Source organism: Sorex fumeus, unplaced genomic scaffold (genome assembly GCF_029834395.1).
Source record: "Sorex fumeus unplaced genomic scaffold, SorFum_2.1 ptg000014l, whole genome shotgun sequence".
In the NCBI taxonomy this organism is placed as follows: domain Eukaryota; kingdom Metazoa; phylum Chordata; class Mammalia; order Eulipotyphla; family Soricidae; genus Sorex; species Sorex fumeus.
This window is the reverse complement of record NW_026606071.1, coordinates 13,044,913-13,066,113: the sequence shown is the minus strand read 5'-3', so window position 1 is coordinate 13,066,113 and position 21,201 is coordinate 13,044,913. Positions and strand designations below refer to the sequence as shown.

The following is a 21,201-nucleotide window of genomic DNA, read 5'->3' as shown; positions in this document are numbered from 1 at the left end:
ATAGAAATGTAGCTGCCTGGGAGACTTTATTTCTCTATTTAGTGGCTTTCTTTTATTTGTGCTCTTTTAAGCTGCAAGGAATCTCTCTATCCCACATAGAAACAAAATTCTTACAACAGACATGTGATATTCCTTTTTCCTGTTTGTTTTGGGGTCACACCTGGCAGTGCTCAGGGTTTACTCCTGGCTGAGCTATCATATCAATCCTGGTGGACTTGGGGATCGTACGGGATGCCAGGGGATCAAAGCCAGGTTAGCCACATGCCCTACCCACTGTCCCACTGTATTAACGCTCCAGTCCAGATTTGTGATTTTTTTTTTTTTGCTTTTTGGGTCACACCCGGCAATGCTCAGGGGTTACTCCTGGCTCTGCACTCAGGAATTACTCCTGGCGGTGCTCAGGGGACCATATGGGATGCTGGAATTCAAACCCAGGTCGGTTGTGTGCAAAGCAAACGCCCTACCCGCTGTGCTATTGCTTCAGCCCTGATTTGTGATACTTTCAAATACACATAAGATTGAAATCTGACCATATTTTTATATTTTGACATTTTAAAAAATTCTGCTCTTTCAGGCTCATCTTCCATTTTCAATTTGTTTCAGACATATCAATTTATTAACTTTAGTAATTACTATCAAGATTTATCAGACAAAACAGAGTTAACAGGCTCTGTCATTTATCAGGTGTGGGAATTGTGAGCAAGCTACTATACTATTCTATGCCTCAGCTATCTTATCTGTAAAAACACGAACCATGTAACTGTTTCCTCATACAATAATTTAGATAAATGGTAAATCAAATTTTACTGGGGAAAAAGAAACCTAGCAAACCACTTAGCACAGTAAAATAAATACTAACGTTATCATTTGCTTATGAAACCTTCAGAGAATTATTGGGATAATAGTCTCTACCTCAAAGGACTACTGTGATGAACACATAAATTGAGTGTACAACAGTATCTATATGCCTATTAATAAATAAAAATACACTGTGTTTGGACCAGAGCAATAGTACAGCAGGCTGGGCTCTTGACTTGCATGCGGTATATATAGTTCCAGCAGTCTTGCGATAAGTACAGAGGTGGAGTCAGACCTAAGCACAGATGGATGTGACCCCGAAACAAAACAAAATATTGCCATGTGTCTTTGAGAACTGTCAACTGTGGAAACCTCCCTTGCTGGCCACGGAACCAATCTTGTTGATTGGCAAAGTTGTCACCATTTCACTGGTATCAGATTCTGACTTGCAAAAAGGAACAGTTCACAAAAGAAAAAAGGGATAAGAAAGAAACAGAAAAAAGATTTAAAAAAAGAAGAAAAAAAAATAATGGAAAAAGAAATACATACTGAAGGTCAACAGGAAAAAAGGCAATTAGATTTACTTTCCTGGACTTGGAGAAAGACAGCAGAAGTTTTAAGGTGCTTGCCTTGCAGACTGCTATGACCATGATCCAGGCACCATATATGATCACCTGAGCACAACCTTTCTTTTTTCTTTTTTGGGTTACACCGATGACAGTGAGGGATTACTCCTGGCTCTGCATTCAGGAATTAGTCCTGGCAATGTTTAAGGGATTATACAGAATGTTGGAGATTGAATCCAGCTCAGCCACATGCAAGGCAAATGTCTACCTGTTGTACTATCACTCTGGACAGTAGGGCAGGGATGGGGGGGATCTCTCTTTAGCACAGAGCTAGAAAAAGTCCCTGGACACTACCAAGTATAGCCAACCTCATCATCTCCACCATCAAAAAACAAACAAACAAAAACCAAAAAACAATTTATTTTCTCAGACTATTTTAGGAGAAAAATCAAAATTTTCTTACCTGATGCCCCTATATTTCCCTTATCTTCAGGAACCAAATTTTTATCCTTGTTTATGTCTTCAACTATAAGTTTATCAAAATGTTCAATACAAAGTCTGCTGTCAATTTGATATAACAAAGCAGGGCAAAGGCATGTGAATAAATCAGGTGAGATTGGAGCATTGGCACCATGTCCATAGTATTTTAGCAACTGAGTGACATTCAAACACTGCAAAGAAATAGAAAAAAATAAGTGAAAGTGCTTTGAGCATACAAAAAAGAATTACCATGTAATTGAAACACCTGTGAATATGTAACACACAAACATCTATTACAAATAAAGCTTTGGTGATAGCAATTAAAATACATTTAAAATCATTACCCAAGACAACTTATGTATTTCAACCATTCTTCTATTCTAGCATATGAAAGATAATGACTTTCTGCCATCAATAGGAATGACTCACAAATAATATTCCCAATATTCTTATGTGTGTGTGTGGGGCGGGGGGGGAAGAGGAGAAAAATCTTTTCCCTAGTCGAAGTGCAATCAATGACTCAAGGTTCTTATTTGCGAAACAAATATTTAGAATCTGTCAAATATCTAGAGTGCTTTAAAAATATTACCATAATAGGGCCAGAGCTATCGTACAGCTGTGGGTAGGCTTTTGCCTTGCATGTACCCAGCCCCAGCTTGATCCCTGGCATCCCATATCTCCCCCAGGAGTGACCCCAAGTTCGAGAGACAGGAGTAAGGTCTGAGCACACTAGGTGTGGCATAAAAACCCTCAAAAAAAACCTCAAAAAACCCCAAAATATTACCACAACACAGACATCTTCACCACCTCAGGTACCCCAAAGAATATTAAATTGAGAAATTAACTAAAAACTTAAAAGATGAAAAGGCAGCTTCATATGTTGGTATTTCAACACACCGATGTGGTTGCATATCACCAGTGGCTCACATTTAGCTGTGGCTTAATTAACACAAATTGCACAACATGCATCAACATATTAAGAGCAAAACAAAGCAAAAAAAAAAATTGCAAACAATGGTAAGTTCAACATATAGTACAAACAAATCCAAAATTAAGCCAAGGATGGTACTGCCTCCTTTACACATATCCATTCATATTATCTCTGGCACAAAAACAAAAAATTAAAACCTAGAAACAAACAAAATCACTTTCATCTTTTACTTTATTTATTATAATTTTTGTTTTGCTTTGGGACCATACTTGGCAGTGCTCAGGACATATTACTGACTCTGCACTGAGGAATCACTCCTGGCAGTGCTCAGGGGATCATATTCAGGATGCCGGGGATGGAACCCATGTCGGCTTGTGCAAGGCTAATGGCCTACCCACTGTACTATAACTCCGGCCCTCTTCTTACATCTTAATCAACATGATGTACAGACCTATCCAGTGCAAAATATGTTACCAGAAACACTGTGAAAATTTCCTGTATACATTAGACCTGCACAGAGACAAAATAACAACAGTTCTGATGATGCACACTCTAAAGTCTGATAGAAACAATAATAAAAATATTTATCTTAAAAGTTTATACTACTACCCATAAAACATACATAGAATGTAATTATGCTATTTATAATACAAGGAATACATTTTCAAGTGATTATTTATAACTGCTAAAAGCCTAATAAATGATGCCCTATTCAGGGGAGAAACACAAAGATATATACTTCCTTGATGAATCCTGAAAATTCACAGGGTGAGGTTATTTTTCCACAATAGATAATACCCCCCCTTTCTCTTTCTCACACACACACACACACACACACACACACACACACACACACACACCCCATGCAAGGTGGTATACATATGTAAATGTTATATATACATATGTATATCTGTAATATACATATATTCAACAAATTTTTTCTAAACTTCAGCAAAACTGCTAAAATTAGAATAAGTAAAACTTGTTGGCATACGTTCAATGAACTAAAAAAATATTTAAGGTAATTCATTTAAAACAAAAGAAAACAAACATAAAATATTTAAAAGAACATGAAAAACCATTCCATTACTATTGGAGTTGTATCTTTTTGCATTCACCCCCAAATCTGTCATAGACACAAGAGAAGATTAATGTTATGGTAAGTAAGTGAAAGAAAAAAGAAAACTTGTACAAAAATCCTGACTTTGAAAAAAAAAATCAATGACTGGGAAATATTCTAATAAAAAATTTTTTAAAGCTACAGTTTGTAAATAATACAATTTGTAAAAACCAAGTAATAGTAACAATATAAAACTTAACTTGGGACCTTCAAAACATGTGTGATACTATTACAATAATTCAAACAATCACTAAACATTTAGATTTGGGAAGGCAAATCTTGAAAAAAAACAATGTAAATAGAAATCTTTAATCTGATCTTAATTCCTTAATGTGGTCTAGCTGAGGAACATTATCTAAAAAATTAGTTTGGATAATAGATTATTCCATTGTCACTTTTCTCATCAACTGAAAGTTTTCACAAAACCAAGAATCACAGAGCTAATCCTCTAATGCTCACCTCATGTTGGCGGTCATCTTCATTATGATCTTTGTGACTAGCAGCTGTATAAATTGCACTTTTTTTATTATGTGGTGCTTCTCGCTTCCTCGTATGTCGAAGTTCACCCTCATTATCGGGATCAAAAACTTGGTGTCCATGGCCAGGATCATGACCATTATGTTCTGGAAGATGGCCATGAGAATGACCTGCATTATGTACACGATCAGGTTTGTGGACCCGATTATGCTCATACCGTGCACCCTGACCACTGTTAGTGGGGAAGCCTGGTGTATTGACCTCAGAATTTTCATGAATTTTCTTCCTTTTCCTCTCCCTCTTTTTTTCTTTTGGTACTTTACTGTCAGACTGCTCCTGTGTTTTATTGGTCTCTGCTGAAGGTCCATGACTGGGCTCCCCACGCTCACTCTGAGTACTGGAATCATTAGGAAGATGGCGAGTAGCGTTATGATCAAGGTGATGATGCAAACAATGGTGACGGCACAGGTGATGATTACGATCGTGCGTGTGTTTTTCATCAGATTTGACAGACACTTCAATTGTCTCTTTCTCTGGATCACACTTATGGTTTCTTTTTGTTGATACGCTGGTCACAGTTTGGTTTTCTGAATTTAAGTGATTATGGGAATGCTGGTGGTTATGTGAGTGAAAATGCTTTCCCTCCTGAACTGCCAAAATATCTAGGTGAGAGACATGATCGTGACCAAGCTCCTCATGATTAATCTCAACGACTTTGATCTCTCCAAGGCCCAAGTTTGTCAAAAGTTTCTCCAGACCAAAAAAGGATAATCTTCCATTTTCACCATAACGGTCAAAAAGTTTTTCAATATAGTATTTTTTTTCATTTTCCGCATCTGGCACTGGAAGTTTGCTTGACTCCGATTCTGCTACTCCATAATGGTGTCTGTGATGGTCTTCAGAGCCATGGTCATGTCCTTCATGGCAATGGTTGCAATGGTGGAAAATAAAAGTCAGCAAACAGATGAGGCAAAATTTTGTGTGCATATGTACCTTCATTTCTATTTTTCCTAAAGGGATGTAAACAGAGAGACAACCATTAGTTTACACTTAGACATATCCAAGGGCCATAAATTCTCTAACAGTCTTTTTGCTAAGCAAGTGTTTTGCCCATTTTTCCATGGCTAAGAATAACCCCTTGGGAACCAAAGAAATAGTACAAGAGGCAAGATGCTTGCTTAGCATGCTTCGGACCCTGCATCCAGGCCCATGGACCACGGATAGTAACCCTGAGCTGACTTGGGGATCAAGACTGAATATAAGGCTTTGTAGGGACAAGCCCTGAGGCACCACAGGGTATGGCCTGGTCATTCCCTCTTGCCCCCTACCCCCACTTCCTCATACAAACTGGCCTTTTCTGGGCTTGACAAACAGCTGGGTGGTAGGACAAGTATGAAAACTGGCACACATGATCCACTCAAGAAGGTGTGGTCTGGAGCCCCTCACTACCTCCAATGGCTTCCAGATTACTGGCTTTCTTCTTATCTGATCTTTACAAAAATGTCTGATCCCTAACCCAGCCCTGGTCAATGCAATAAGGCATTCAGAAATGAAAATATCATTTAAGAACAGCTGGACTGGATATTTGGAAACTTCAAAACAACCTATAAAAATTGTTAGTTTAATTTGGGTATAAGAAAAACTTCAATCAACTGTATTTCTAACAATAAGAAAACAGTATCAGTTATAGTAGTAAACATAAGATATTCATACAAAAATATAACATACTATTGAGAAATTCAAGACCTAAGTGAATGATATATTGTAATCATGACTGGATGAGTTATCAATCCAGTATAATTGCCGAAAACCCCAGAAGCTATTTCATGAAAAATGATGTTTTTACTGTTCATGGGAACTCAGAGGCCAACAGAAGTCAAAATCTTAGTGAAGGACATAACAGGAACACTTACACTGCCAGGTCAATATAGTGCGGAACTTAGTATAAGCACAGACAAATAAATCGAAGAAACTAAACAGTACAGAATTAGGAAGAAAGGCTGAGAGATAATGCCTGAGGTAAGGCATTATCTCTCAGCCATGCATGCTGCCAACCTTGCCTGATCTCCAGCACTCCTAGGGGCAATTCCTGAGCGCAGAGCCAGGGATAAGCCCTAAGCCATGCTGGGTACTCCCCAAAATACACCCCTGCTCCTATCCCAAACACCCACCCACCCCCAAAATTTTTAAATGCTTAAAATTTAAAAATTAGTGAAGAATTTGTTTCTTGGTTGCTTCACCAAATAAGTTTTCACATGAAAGAAATAAAAAATAGAAGCTGGTCCCTACTTTATCCACATAATAATTAAGATCATCGCGAGTATAAATATAAAACTGAAAGTTGTAGAGACGACAACAGAGTCAACTAGATTTGCATATTCTCTTAGTGGGATGACTGACATACTTAGGAGAACTAACTGGCAGGATCTGTTAAAAACTAAACATAAGCATATCTAGTCACATAGCAAGACTATTACTTAGTATATGCTCAACAACAGACATATTTGTGCAGAAACACCAAGAAAGCACAAATATGTAAAATCTATTTAATCTTTAACCTTACAAATGCAAAAAAAGGCAAAAAGATCATCAAAATGGATTTAAAAGAGTAGTCGTACTACAGAATACTACTCAGGAATAAAAATTCAATTACAGGGGTCAGAGCAATAGCACAGCGAGTAGGGTGCTAGCCTTTCATGCGGCCAACCTGAATTAGATCCTGGCACCACATGTGGTCATTATACCTGCCATCCTGAGCTCAGATCCAGGAGTACCCCTGAGCACCACTGGATGTGGCACAAAAATCAAAATTTTAAGTAAAATTAATTTTATATATTGGCATAGCTGAACCTTACAGATATTTTCAAAAGTAATATTATTTTTAGTGAACATAATTATTAAACAATTTCAAAAAGTATACAAAAATGTATAAATAAGGTGAACAAAACCAGTTAAAGGAGGTACTTATATTATTCAAGGGCAGTAAAGAACTAGCAAACCAGAAAAATTATTTGAGTAGGATAAACAGTCTAAGTTCCTCTCTCAAGATATGTCCAAATATACACAAAGTTAATTCAATGTCTATTAAAATCCTGACAACCAGGTTAGGTGAGATTTCACAAACCCACCTAAAATTTAAATGCAAAAACTCCAGGGGAAGCAAGACAATTCAGAAGATTAGCAATGTGACAGACTTATTTTCTATGTACAGTTACACTAAAATAACCAAGAACTGGCACTTGACAAGACAAATAGAAGAGAAGAGCAGAACAGAGATTAGAAAATGAATACTGATCGAGAAAAGATTTTTCATTATACCACATATAGAAGTCTATTTAAAAAGATTAAAGAGCTTTTTGGAAGGTCTTTAATAAAAGGTTATTATAAAAAGCAAAATTATTAATAAGTATTAGAAAAAAATAAATATAAACTTTGGATAGAAAAGCTTTAGGGGTCAGAGAGATAGAGCAGGACATAAGGTGCTTTTCTTGCATGTGGTGGATCCCAGTTTGTCCCCTGGCACCTGCGTATCGTATCTGGAGCTGACAATAATCTCTGAACACAGAGCAAGGAATAAACCCTGAGTACTGTCACTGTCACTGTCCTCCCCTTGCTCATCAATTTGATCAAGCGGGCCCAGTAACGTCACCATTGTGAGCCTTGCTGTTACTGTGTTTGGCATATCGAATACATCACGGGTAGCTTGCCAGGCTTTGCTGTGTGGGCGAGATACTCTTGGTAGCTTGCCGGGCTCTCCGAGAGAGGTAGAGGAATGAGAAGCCTTACCCTAAGATATATTTTATAAACACATACATAATATATACAAAAGTCAGAATCCAGAGCATATGACACATATATATCAATATGGAAAAAACTACACTACTGCATAAACAATTGTATGAAGATTATAAACTAAACAAGACAACCGTTTGAAGAGCAACATGATTACAAATAATCTAGGTATCAAAAGGCAAAATTAGTATACTATAAAAAATAGCCTACACTGTTGGTGGGAATACATAAGTCATAGAATCATTTGGGAAAGCAATTTGATAGCTACAAAAGCTGAATTTGAACATATTCTAAGCCCCCAAATTTGGCTTCTGTTTATCCACTCTAAAGAAATTTTTCCACATAGGCATGGAGGAGACATTGAGAGAAATTCAATCATTCTTATTAAAGTATTGTGTGTGTGTGTGTGTGTGTGTGTGTGTGTGTGTGTGTATAATACTGGATTGGAGAGGAAGTATGGGGTTTGCCATGCAACTGACCCTAAGTAGAATATTAGGCAGCACCAGGAGTAAGCCTTTAACAAAGCCAGGTATAACCCAGAAAAAAACAAAACCAGAAACAAAATGAGAAATATCCTGTAACAGATATTTGGTCACAAAAATATTGAACTAGAAGCTAAAACAACAAAACATTACCAACAACAAAATGTTGTTAAAACAAAATATTCACATAAAAATGAGGACACAAGAAAATGGAAAGATATCCCCTGCTCATGGATGGGGAAAATTAACATTGTCAAAATGGCAATACTGCACAAAGCATTGTATAAATTCAATGTGATCCCTTTAACAATACCCATGACATTCTTCAAAGAAATGGAGCAAACTCCCGAAATTCATATGGAACAATAAGACCCCACAAATAGCTAAAGCAATTCTTGGGAAAAAGAAAATGGGAGGAATCAACCTCCCTAACTTCAAACTCTACTACAAAGCAGTAAGATTAAAACAGCATGGTACTGGAACAAAGGCAGAGCTGCAGACCAATGGAACAGGGTTGAATATACTGACATCTCCTCCCAAACATATGATCATCTAAAAAGAAAAATGACCATCAAATCTTTGATAAGGGAGCAAGAAATGTGAAATGGAGCAAAGAAAGCCTCTTTAACAAATTGTGCTAGCAAAACTAGACAGCTACATGTAAAAAAATGGACTCAGATCTCTGTCTAACACCATGTATAAAAGTAAGATCAAAATGGATTAAAGACCTCAACATCAGACCGGAATCCATAAGATACATTAAAGACAAAGTGGGCAAAACCTTTCATGACATTGAAGCTAATGGTATCTTCAAAGATGTCACGCCACTGGCCAAGCAAGTGAAAACAGACATAGATAAATGGGACTATCTTAAACTAAGAAGTTTCTGCACCTCAAAAGAAACAATAACCAAAATACAAAGACAGTCTACAGTATGGGAAAGGATATTCGCTGAATACATATCTGACAAGGGGTTGATATCAAGGATACACAAAGTATTGGTTGAACTCTACAAGAAGAAAACATCCAACCCCATCAAAAAATGGGGTGACGAAATGAATAGAAACTTTCTCAAAGAAGAAATCCAAATGGCAAAAAGGCACATGAGAAAATGCTCTCATCATTAATCATCAGGGAGATGCAGATCAAAACAACAATGAGATATCATTACACACCACAGAGAGTGGCCCACATCCAAATGAACAAAAGTAACTGGTGATTGCGCAGATGTGGCGAGAAAGGAACCCTCCTTCATTGCTGGTGGGAATGCCGACTGGTTCAGCCCTTTTGAAAATAGTATGGATGATTCTCAAAAAATTAGAAATTGAGCTCCCATTTGACCCAGTACTACCACTCCTGGGAATATATCCCAGAGAGGCAAAAAAGTAGAGTCGAAGTGACATCTGCACTTGTTTGTTCATTGCAATACTGTTTACAATAGCTAGAATCTGGAAAAAACCTGAGTGCCCGAGAACAGATGACTGGTTAAAGAAACTTTGGTACATCTACACAATGGAGTACTATGTAGCAGTTAGAAAAGATGAAGTCATGAAATTTATATACAAGTGGTACTACATGGAAAGTATCATGCTAAGTGAAATGAAATGAGTCAGAAAGACAGGGACAGATACAAAAAGATTGCATTCATCTGAGGAACATAAAGTAACAAAATAGGAGACTAACACCCAAGAATAGCCAAGATAAGTACCAGGTGGTTTACTCCATGGCTTGGAAGCCAGCCGCACACACTAGGGAAAAAGGCAGCTCAGATAGAGAAGGGAGCACCAAATAAAGGGTGTTGGAAGGATCCTCCCAGGATGGGAGATGCATGCTGAAAGTAGACTATAGACCAAACATGATTGCCACTCAATGCCTCTTTTGCAAACCACAACACCCAAAAGAAAACAAAAGGGAATGTCCTGCCACAGAGGCAGGGAGGGATGGGGGAATGGGGGTAGGAGGGATGCTGGGATCAGTGGTGGTGGAGAATGGGCACTAGTGGAGGGATGGGTACTCAATCATTGTATAACTGAAACCCAAGCACAAAAATTTCTAAGTCTACAACTGTACCTCATGGTGTTTCACTAATAAAAATTTTTAAAAAATAAGTTAGGAATGGTTGATTCCAGGATAACTATACTATCATAAACAAAGACTTTTATCCTTAGATTTGTTCCTTCAGAGATTCAAGACAATGATTTACTTCAATTATTCCATCTTTCACAACCAGGGGGGAACCTTTCTATGAAAACCCTCTTAGATTTCATGTCCACTGGCAAGGGTGAAAAGCAGTAAAGGAACAGCAATTGCTTATGCAAACAGTGCTTGCCACAACCATAAATGCCTATCAGTAGAAGAAAGCATGAACGTGGAGTAGTTAGAGAAAGTAATACTGGTTATAAATGTGTAACGTGTCCAAATCTCAAAAACAATTATAAAAGTAAACAGCAAAATGATGTATGTCACAACATTAACACACAATTAGAAATATGGAAACAACCTTATAATGAGGAATCTATAGATGTAAGCAAGAGTTTAACATGAGGATGGTTACATTCTGGAGAGTGGCTCCTTAGAGGGAGAAGAGAAGAATCAGAGAGTGGAGACAGACAAATTTAACAACTACAGTGCTCCCTCCAGGAAGGAGAGGGATCAAAGTAATGTGACAGAATTGGTTAAAGCAACATAACAGATTTGTGTTTGCTGTATTCACTATAGTTTTAAAAGATTACATAACCTCTATTACTGATTACTCAAAGTAATTTATAAAGAGCAGCCAAAGAAATATGAGGCATGTTAGAAATGTAGATTGTTGCACCCTACCCAGACGTACTAAATTAGAAACTCTGGCAGTAGGGTTCAGCAATGTTTTATCCAGTCTCCCCAAGGAATCTGATGAGGCAAGCTAAAGTTTGAGAACTTGTCTCTACGAACATATCAAATACTCCTATTCATTTAAAATGATACTTTCATCAAGTGACTAGTGACTCCTATGTTTACCTCAATAAATTGGATTTAATTATGAAATGGCATATGAGATTAGAAATGTGGGTGGTGGGGGGAAATAAGGATTTGGGCCACACCCACCAACTTCACTCAGGGCTTATTCCTGGCTCTATGCTCCAGGGTCACTCCTGGTGGTACTCAGGAGACTATAGTCAACGTTACCCATATGGATGTATCTGCCGATGGTTAGGTCAGCCATATTCAACTTAACCCCTGTGCTATCTCTCTGGCCCTGTGAGTTTAGAAAGTTTTTAAGATAGCAAATTCTAAAGCTCCGCTAGGAAAATCTTAAAGCACTTTAATTTATGTAATCTCACAGGTATCATTTAAAATTTATCAATTATACTTGTACTATAATCAAAGGGAATAAGTAACAGAGACCAATCACCATTAAGCAAAAAGATGTTATGCTCTCGACCTTGGTTTTCCACTAGAAGCTACTGAAAGGTGATGTTCTGAAAGTCATAATCAATCATTTGATATGTAAATGTCTTGTGGGTTATTCTTTGCACATTAGCTCACAGTCAAATAAATACCAGTGGTGGAAATAAATCAAATACTTGCCAGAAAACATCGAGTCAATTGCTCAATGAGACAGCAAACTGTGGATGTTTTATAATGAAATGTAAATTGATATTTATCTGGGTTTTTTTTATGCACTGTACACAATTGTTCACTGCAAAGACCCTAAATATCTGGAACCCCCTTATCATTTACATTTCAGAGCAGCATTAGTAAATAAATACATGAATGATTCATAGGAGCAATATATAAACTATTACATATTTTTCTTTAAAGTAGATCACTCTAAAAAGTACTATAGCAAATGTATACATGGAACGTCATTAGGATGCAATGCAGACCCGTCCACGGAAAGCTTAAGAAACAAGCTTTCAAGCCAGAGTACAGTGGGGAAGGAGGGCTCTTGACTTGCATGTGATCCACGTAAGTTCAACTTCTCGGCACCCTGTACGATCCCTCAAACCCCAAGAATGACCCCTAAATGCAGAGTCAGGTGTAAACTCTGGGCAAACCAGATGTGGCCAAATCAACTAAAAAAATAAGGAAACAGGTTTTCTCAAAAACAGCCAAATCAAAAGTACCATCGGTAAGCATTTGCCTTGCACACAGCTGATATAAGGGAGCTATCCCGTCGGAAGAGAAATAACATGTTTACTCTGATTCTAACATGTATTCAAAAGCATCAAACAATGTGGATGTGCCATTTACCACACTACCCACATTCCACTGAGAACTTAAGTCACATGACCCCAATTAGCTATGACTGAACAATGTAATCTGACCTATAATGCATGTATTTTCTAATCGTTCCATAGACTTCAAGAATCCTTTTCTTTCTATTAAAAAAAATTTTTTTAATAGAGCAATGGGGGAAATATTGCCTAAGTCCATGAACCACACAATCCTAACAGGCCACCAATCCCGAGCTGGATTCAGTGCTGTCCTAGTCATCTCTTATTTTATGCCTTATGTTTTGGGAGTTTTCCACATTTTTGTGTACTATCAATTAAAGTTACAGTAACACTGATTTTTTAATGTTTTAATTAAAGTTTAATTTATAAGCTATCCAGAATATTAAAGTGAGGACTTCACTGTAAAACAAAGATGGGTGTGATATGTTGTTGTCTGGTATATTAAATCAAGTCTCAGATGTTTATACAGAATTGTTCTTTTTTTAAAAAATGGGAAAGGAATTCTTTAATCAAACAGGTTAATTAACAGTAATTAAGCATTACTTATGCCCAAGCTCAATTAGCATTTATCTGCTATTTTTATATGAACAAACCTCGGTGTAAAAAGTAGACTGACTCATACTTTTTAAGGGGTTAGGGTGCTACATTAGTATTCCCAAGTATGGCATCAGTAGATGAGATGACTGGTAAAATGAAGGGATGGAATAGCACATATCTAAAAAAAAATATATATTCGGGGCAGGAGCAATAGCACAGTGGGTAGTGTTTGCCTTACACATGACCGACCCGGGCTCGATTCCCAGCATCCCACATGGTGCCCTGACAACCGCCAGGGGTAATTCCTGAGTGCAGAGCCAGGAGTAACCCTGTGCACCGCCGGGTTGTGACCCAAAAGGCAAAAAAAAAAAAAAAAAGAAAATTATGTGTATATATATATATATATATATATATATATATATCTCAAACTTCTAAAAACAAACCACTAATAAGGTAAAGGTAAAGGTAAAGGCCCTCCCGTTGATCGTCGATTTGCTCGAGCGGGCCCAGTAACGTCTCCATTGGAGACTTTGTTGTTACTGTGTCTGGCATATCGAATACTCTCGGTAGCTTGCCGGGCTCTCCGAGAGGGGCGGAGGAATCGAACTCGGGTCGGCCATGTTGGCCGCTTGTAAGGCGAACGCCCTACCCGCTGTGCTATTGCTCCAGCCCCAAAACCAATAATACTAAATAAAAATTAGAATTCACTCATTTCCAACCTGCTCATTCTAGCTCAGGATCTTTGGGTGCTCTGCAGTTTGGGACACAAGGTGGGAACCAATCACAGGGGACACTCACACACACTCAAATGGGATGACACAAATTAACAAAATGTACACACCCAACTTTGGGATGTAGTAGGAAAATGATGTACAGAAAACTGGCATTGGTAGAATGGGGACATGAATGGGAACTTTATTTTTTTTCTCTTAACAATGTTCAACAAATTATTGGAGGCCATTCTGTCTGCTAAACATCCATGTACAAACCCGTATTTTATTATTAATTATCAAAACAATTACTTCAAGTTTCTGCTTTCTAATTTCATTACAGGGATCCTAGAACCATTCTGTACAGTCACCTGTGCTATCCCTGTGTCTGTTCTGCACAAAAAATTACCTAAAGATTAGTACGTGTACTGGCTGCATTGCTTTTGCAGCTACTGTCTGTCACACCAGTTGCCCTTTCAGTAGAGGCTTTATTCTTTTTTCCAAAAGCAAATGCACAAACCTACAAGTCCTGCTTCATAATGAGGACCTGAAGGGCAGTGCTTAGGCCAGACAGAGACAATGCAGGAGGGAAGGCCAATGCCTTGCCTTTCGTCATCCTAGGTTCGGGATTCAATCCCTGGCACTACATATGGGCCCCCAAGCACCACCAGGGGTCATTTTCAAGCAAAAATCCCAGGGAATAGCCCTAGAGCACCAAGGGTTGTGGCCCTCCTCCTGTTGGGGGGAGGGGGAGAGTAAGTGGTAGGAAAGACAGCTAATTTTTAGGATTTGAAGTCACCGGCAAAGCTGAGTTCTTTTGACTCATCACCACTGGCAGTTTCCTTCACTGTTAGAGTAGCTGTCACTAACTCAAACCTTTATCCTTCCATCTATCCTCACTCTGTGCTTTGTTTTTTTTCAGCCTCCTGTCATTGTTGCATATCCCTGATTTTGAAACAGCTTGCCACTCATAAGTATTGCAAGTTAAAATAATCCTTCCTTTCCATAAGGTCATCTTTTATGCTTCTGACAACATGGTTCTCTCTTCCCAACAGTAGGATCTGTCTGATTAATTTTAGCATCCTTACAATTCTTTTAAAGCTTTTCTTAATTGCTAAACAAAGTGAAATTATTCCATGCAACCACTTACTAGAATCTTACTAAAGTGTAATTCAAATGTCATTTTATTTTTACTAGCAAACTATCAATTCGTTATATGTGGTCGGTCCATCTTTATTATCATATTCCATGTGTCCAATATACAAAAACTATAAAAATTCTTCTAGAGGATTAACACACATTGTAGAGTCCCCTACGATCTCCTCTAGAAATGCAGAATCGGGGTAAATTTTATGATCAACAGGCACCATACGAAAAGAAACAGAAGAAAATAAGGACAGAAAAAAATGGTGAAAATGCATTAAAGTAAAATAGTTTATTTCAAAGATTCAATTTTCAAAGTCACAACAAATTAACACTAAACTGCTAAAAGGGGTGGTATGAAGTGAAGAGATAATGCAGCAAGTAGGGCTGGCTGACCCTGCTGTTCTAACTTAAATTATAATTGTACTGAAAAACAGAACTGGGATATAGAAAATGAGAAGGTACTTGGAGAGGTGGGAAGTAGTACGAAATCTTCATCTTCATACACTGGCTACACCTGGAAAGCAACAATTAATGAGCATATGATTCGAATGAACATATGATTAATTAACATGATTAATGGGAACATAAATGATTGATAAGTGGCAGGCATTAACAAGTCATCAACTATAGAAACTATAATTAGTACTTTTGATATTCTCGTCTCTTGAGACAGAAAAACATATAATAAAGACTGGGAACTAAGTTTTCTATTACTTAAAGAGTCATGGAACTTAAACCTGAAGCGAGCAGATGCCATTGGGCTACACTAGCAAGCAACAGGGATGGATGGAGACGTTACTGGCTCCTACTGAGCTAATCGATGAACAATGGGATGGCAAGTAATTACAAGTGAAGTGATTCAATTTAAAAAAAAATTTTTAAGTGAGCAATTATGTTTTTAAAGCTTCTTAAAACAAATTAACATATTACATATGGGAGAAAATGAAAGTTACATTTTCACAAGCATTTGTAGAGTTTTAATCAAAACAGCTACCATTTTAGCTCAAAATTCCACTATTATTTGCGTAGGTCCTTCCAAAATGTGGAGAAACATTACAAAAAATTTAAGTTTTCAGGTCTTGACACATATTTCCAAACTGATTTCTCAATAATTAAGTTTGGTTATACTGCCACCAGCTGTATGATCATAGTATTCTCATTAAAATTCAGTACAAACAATTTTGGCTTAAGTAAAAGATCTCAAATGATTTCTAAGACACCATGATTTACAAAGTTGCTCAGAACAGTTATTTTAGGCATACAATGTTCCAACAACAATCCTGTCACCAATGTCCCCTTTCCTGTACCAGTGACCCCAGGCTAACCTGTTGGCAATCATATAGAAAATTATTTCATATTACTTACTGCAACAAAATTTTTAAAAATGGCAAATGGAGTAATCAAAAAATAAATCAAGAAATTTGTACTCGCTGATTGCTATATGATTTTAATCTATGTAAATATATTCAATACAATATAGCATACTTTAACTATTCTCACTGTAACTAAATTTTTAACTCTGGCATCTAAAATACAGTGTACTAAATTTTACTTTATACTTGGATCGCTGGAGCGATAGCACAGCGGTAGGACGTTTGCCTTGCACGCAGCCAACATGGCCAACCCCAGTTCGATTCCTCCGCCCCTCTCGGAGAGCCCGGCAGGCTACCGAGAGTATCTTGCCCGCATGGCAGAGCCTGGCAAGCTCCCCGTGACGTATTCGATATTCCAAACACAGTAACAACAAAGTCTCCAATGGAGACGTTACTGGGCCCGCTCGAGCAAATCGATGATCAACGTGAGGGCCTTTACCTTTACCTTTTACCTTTACTTGGATTTTACTGCGGTAATCATACCTTCCCTGTCATAAGTAAAGCTTTTTTTGCATCACTGGTGCATGTGGCTCTACCATATTAGTTAAAACATAGAGCAATTAATCATCAAAAATGGACTTTTCTTGATTTCCTGATAATTCATTCTTTTTTAAGGGTTTTTTTCAGTTAAATAAAGTCACGGTCCTCCCGTTGTTCATCAATTTGCTCGAGTGGGCCCAGTAACGTCTCCTTCATGAGACTTGTTGTTACTGTGTTTAGTATTAAATATATTTTAAGTGCCCTGCTAAGCAGCAAAAAAAGGCTTTCAATTTTATTTATACTTTAAAAAGCATTCCAGATGTTCCCATACTTTTATTTACATGAACTTTAATATGACTTGGTCATATTTTCTGAGGGGAAAAAAAGTCCTGCTCCACAATTTTTATTTTGATCTCAAAATGTCCAACTTTTGTGTTACATGTAATTTCTTCTGATGTTTACATGTGTTACATGTAATTTTTATGGTGTTTTATCCTGTTAATGTGCATTTTAAAAAAAGAAACAATTAAATGAACATGACCCGCTAAAAAATGAGTATTTCAAACATCCTTTTATTAGAGAAAATAACACCCACTGAACAAAGAGTACTCTTACAAATCTGTTCACAAATTTTGAAAGCTTCAGTCTCAAACTTTCAAATACATGTGTTTAGGAAAAGCTTTTCATAGGATAAGCTCTCATACTTACTACTAAACTTTAAGCTCTGTGTTATAAACTAAATTTAAGGAACGTTTCCTTTGATATCCAAAGGATGAATGATTTTAGTATACTTATTTTCTCCATGATCATTTTTCTTGCATGGATTACATAAAGCAAAATATTGGGCGAGGCCCCAAGCAGTACTTGGTGGCTTGGAAGAGCACACATGATTTGAAAATAGCAGTATCCAAACTTAAGCCAAATCTTAAAAAGTATGTTCCAAACATTAAGTAATTATTAACTCTGCTGAAATTTTAGACTAACACCAGACAAAAAAATTAAAAAGCATTTCATTGCTTTATACACACTTAGCTCATATATACATGATTTCATTACACATGTACTATAGTAGTTTAATGATGGAATTTAATACATAACTATGAAAAACAGAAATATCAGAAAAACAAACATTGGGCTTATTGATCTCACTGTGTTATATATAGCAAATGTATTATTCTATTCATCTTGATATGGTAAAAATTTTCCCACAGATGACTTTACCAAGAGATGATCCTGTGTAACTTAGCCTAAAGTATAAAACTTTATATATGAGAAGGAAAAAAATGTATGCCCCGTCAGCAGAGGCACACCAAGGGCCAGTACAGCAAAAATTTGGTTCATTGGCCTGTAAACATGAATCACTGGTTGATTTCCATGGGCTATGGAAGGAGAGGAGAGAGGAGGAAAGAAAGGGAAATGGCTAAGGAAAACAGCATAAATATGAAAACCTGTGTCTCTTTAAAAGTTACAGGCAAGACACAATCACTTAAAATTACAGGTCAACTGTGAAGATGCTAAATACGTATTAGGAACAGTATGTCAGAGTGAGGAGATAGGTCCAAGGCTGCAGGAAGCTTCACATTCCATCTCCAAGCAAATAAAGATGCTACTCCCCAACAAAGGGAAAATGAAATGGAGGAAAGTACCAAAGAATTCACGTAACAATGTTTACTATTATTATCCATGAATACCCAAAAATAAGGCCTATAAATTTTTCGTTTGACTGAGCACTTTCCACTTATGTTATTCACATAAATTCTAAGAAATATAAAATAATGATGTAACATAAAAACTACATTAGGGATGCCTGACTGTTAATACTGGGATTTTCAAGTAGGCTAGTCTTTGTAACTGAATTAGATAGGTGTGGCCCCAAAACGAAAATAAAATAAAATAGTAAGTGCTCACAGTCAAGTCTTAGATAATTACTAAAGAACTGAAGATAAGTTCATAATTGATAGTAATTCATACAATGCTCTGGGCCTATAAAAGTACATATGCTAGTAAGATCAAATTCTTCCTGCAACATCCTGCTTTTTTTTTTCAACACTCAAAAACCTTCCTGAAGGGGGGCGTTTCGGTCCGCCCTTCACGCCCTACCGAGGTCACCAGTTGCCCCCCACGAGCGGCTCTCCAGCACGGCCACGACTCCAGAGCACAGAAACCAATTTCTTAACTATCTGACTTTCAGTAGAAATACTTCCAGGGTCAATAAGTAAAATAGCAGAAATTCAAAACCAACATTTAATTCTTGAACCCAGCTGTAGAAAGCAAATCACTTCACAATGCTTTTTCAGCAGGTCTGATTTGGGGGGGGGGGGGGTGGTAAACTCTATTTAAATAGTGGTGAATCTTTTATTGAAACAATGAATCTAGTCAAAGCAGACAGAGTGCTAACTAGAATTCATCTGCCTCACAGGGACTGGGAGGGGTGGGGGGTGGGGTTTTATTGGGGTTCTTCATGGTAAAAAAATAAGTATTGGTAAAGGGAAATGTGTTTGATATTTGCATGACTGAGACCTAAGCCTGAAAGCTTTGTAACCTTTCCCACAGTGATTCAATAAATAAATAAATTAAAAAAAAAAAAACTTCCTGAATGGGATGGGTAATGCCCCAAAATAGTGTATAAATTATTAAGGGTAAATCTGGTTGCTAGAAATGTCAGTGCAGGGCTAGAGCGGTTGTAGAGCGGTTAAGGCGCTTGCCTTGCATTGGGCTGACCCAGGTTCAATCCCTGGCAACCAATATGGTTGCTGAAGAACCATCAGAAGTGATTTCTGATCAAAGAGCCAGCAAAGAGCACTGCTGGGTGTGGCCCAAAAACAAAGCACTGCAGCACTGTAGCAGTCCTCCCCATGAGCGGGCACAGAAACGTCTCCATTGTGAAACTTGTTGTTACTGTTTTTGGCATATCGAATAATATGTCACGGGTAGCTGGCCAGGCTTTGTCATGTGGGCGAGATACTCTCGGTAGCTTGCCAGGCTCTCCGAGAGGGGTGGAGGAATCAAACCCTGGCGGGTAGTGTGCAAGGCAAAGGTCTAACCCACTGTGCTATCGCTCCAGCCCCAAAAACGAAGGGAAAAAAAAGGAAAGAAATAATAATGCAAGGTTAAATATCTGACATCCTTCAGTAATACCTTTAATGTACTCATTTATAAAATTAATCACAATATCACCCACCATTAACTCTTGGTGAAAATTAAAACACCGATTTTTAGATTTTATCTTTATGCTTACAAATCTGTTACTAACACCAGCCCAAGGAATGAGCCCAGGGCCGTACACAAGCTGGCCATATACCTATCACTGAGCCTCAGGCCCAAACAAAATCTAGTCTCTGAAGGCACTGGAAATCTTCAGTTATATTACTAGAATATTACTATTTGTGTTGTAAATTTTCTTCATCTCTACTGTAGCACTGTCCACTGTCCTCCCGTTGTTCATCGATTTGCTCGAGCGGGCCCAGTAACATCTCCATCATGATACTTGTTGTTACTGTGTCTGGCATATTGAATACATCATGGGTAGCTTGCCAGTCTTTGCTGTGCGGCCCGAGATACTCTCAGTAGCTTGCCGGGCTCTCCGAGAGGGGTGGAGAAATCGAACCTCGGCCAGGCCAGCTGCACGCAAGGCAAATGCCCTCCCGATGTGCTATCTACAAAACTATCTACAGTCCTACTGATGTGCATCTCTATAAAACAAACTTTTTTGTTTTGGATCACGGTCACACCCAGCAGTGCTCAGGATTTATTCCTGGCCTTACACTCAGGGATCATTCCTGATGGGTCTCGGGAGACCATAAGGGGTTCTGGAAACTGAACCCGTGTCAGGTACATGCAACGCAAGCACTCCACCCACTGCAGAAGTCCCGAAAGCACATTTTTTAATATTCTAGTTGTGACTTTTTTTTTCAGGGGTAGGGGTAATTTTGGCCACACCCTGTTGATTCACAGGGGTTACTCCTGGCTCTGCATCCAGGAATCACTTCTGGCAGTGCGCAGGGGACCATATAGGATGCCAAGGATTAAACCAGGGTGTGGAAGGCAGGCACCTTACCTGTTGTACTGTATCTCCAGTCTCGGGCTGTG

General features: G+C 37.9%; 1 protein-coding gene and 1 non-coding gene across 5 annotated transcripts in view; one reads left to right on the top strand and one right to left on the bottom strand.

The window, feature by feature from the left end:
* SLC39A10 (solute carrier family 39 member 10) overlaps nucleotides 1-21,201 on the bottom strand; it is a 162,094-nt gene that overhangs the window by 30,270 nt on the left and 110,623 nt on the right. For all 4 annotated transcript variants that reach the window (XM_056111948.1, XM_056111952.1, XM_056111951.1 and 1 more), the window contains exons 2-3: nucleotides 4,355-5,382; nucleotides 1,828-2,035 (exon numbers count right to left, since the gene is read on the bottom strand). In XM_056111948.1, coding sequence (XP_055967923.1) covers nucleotides 1,828-2,035; nucleotides 4,355-5,382 — 1,236 coding nt within the window. The remainder of the gene's footprint in view (nucleotides 1-1,827; nucleotides 2,036-4,354; nucleotides 5,383-21,201) is intronic.
* LOC130021202 (small nucleolar RNA SNORA24) lies at nucleotides 1,135-1,262 on the top strand. Its single transcript, XR_008792105.1, has one exon. It is a non-coding gene; the product is annotated as a small nucleolar RNA SNORA24 (small nucleolar RNA).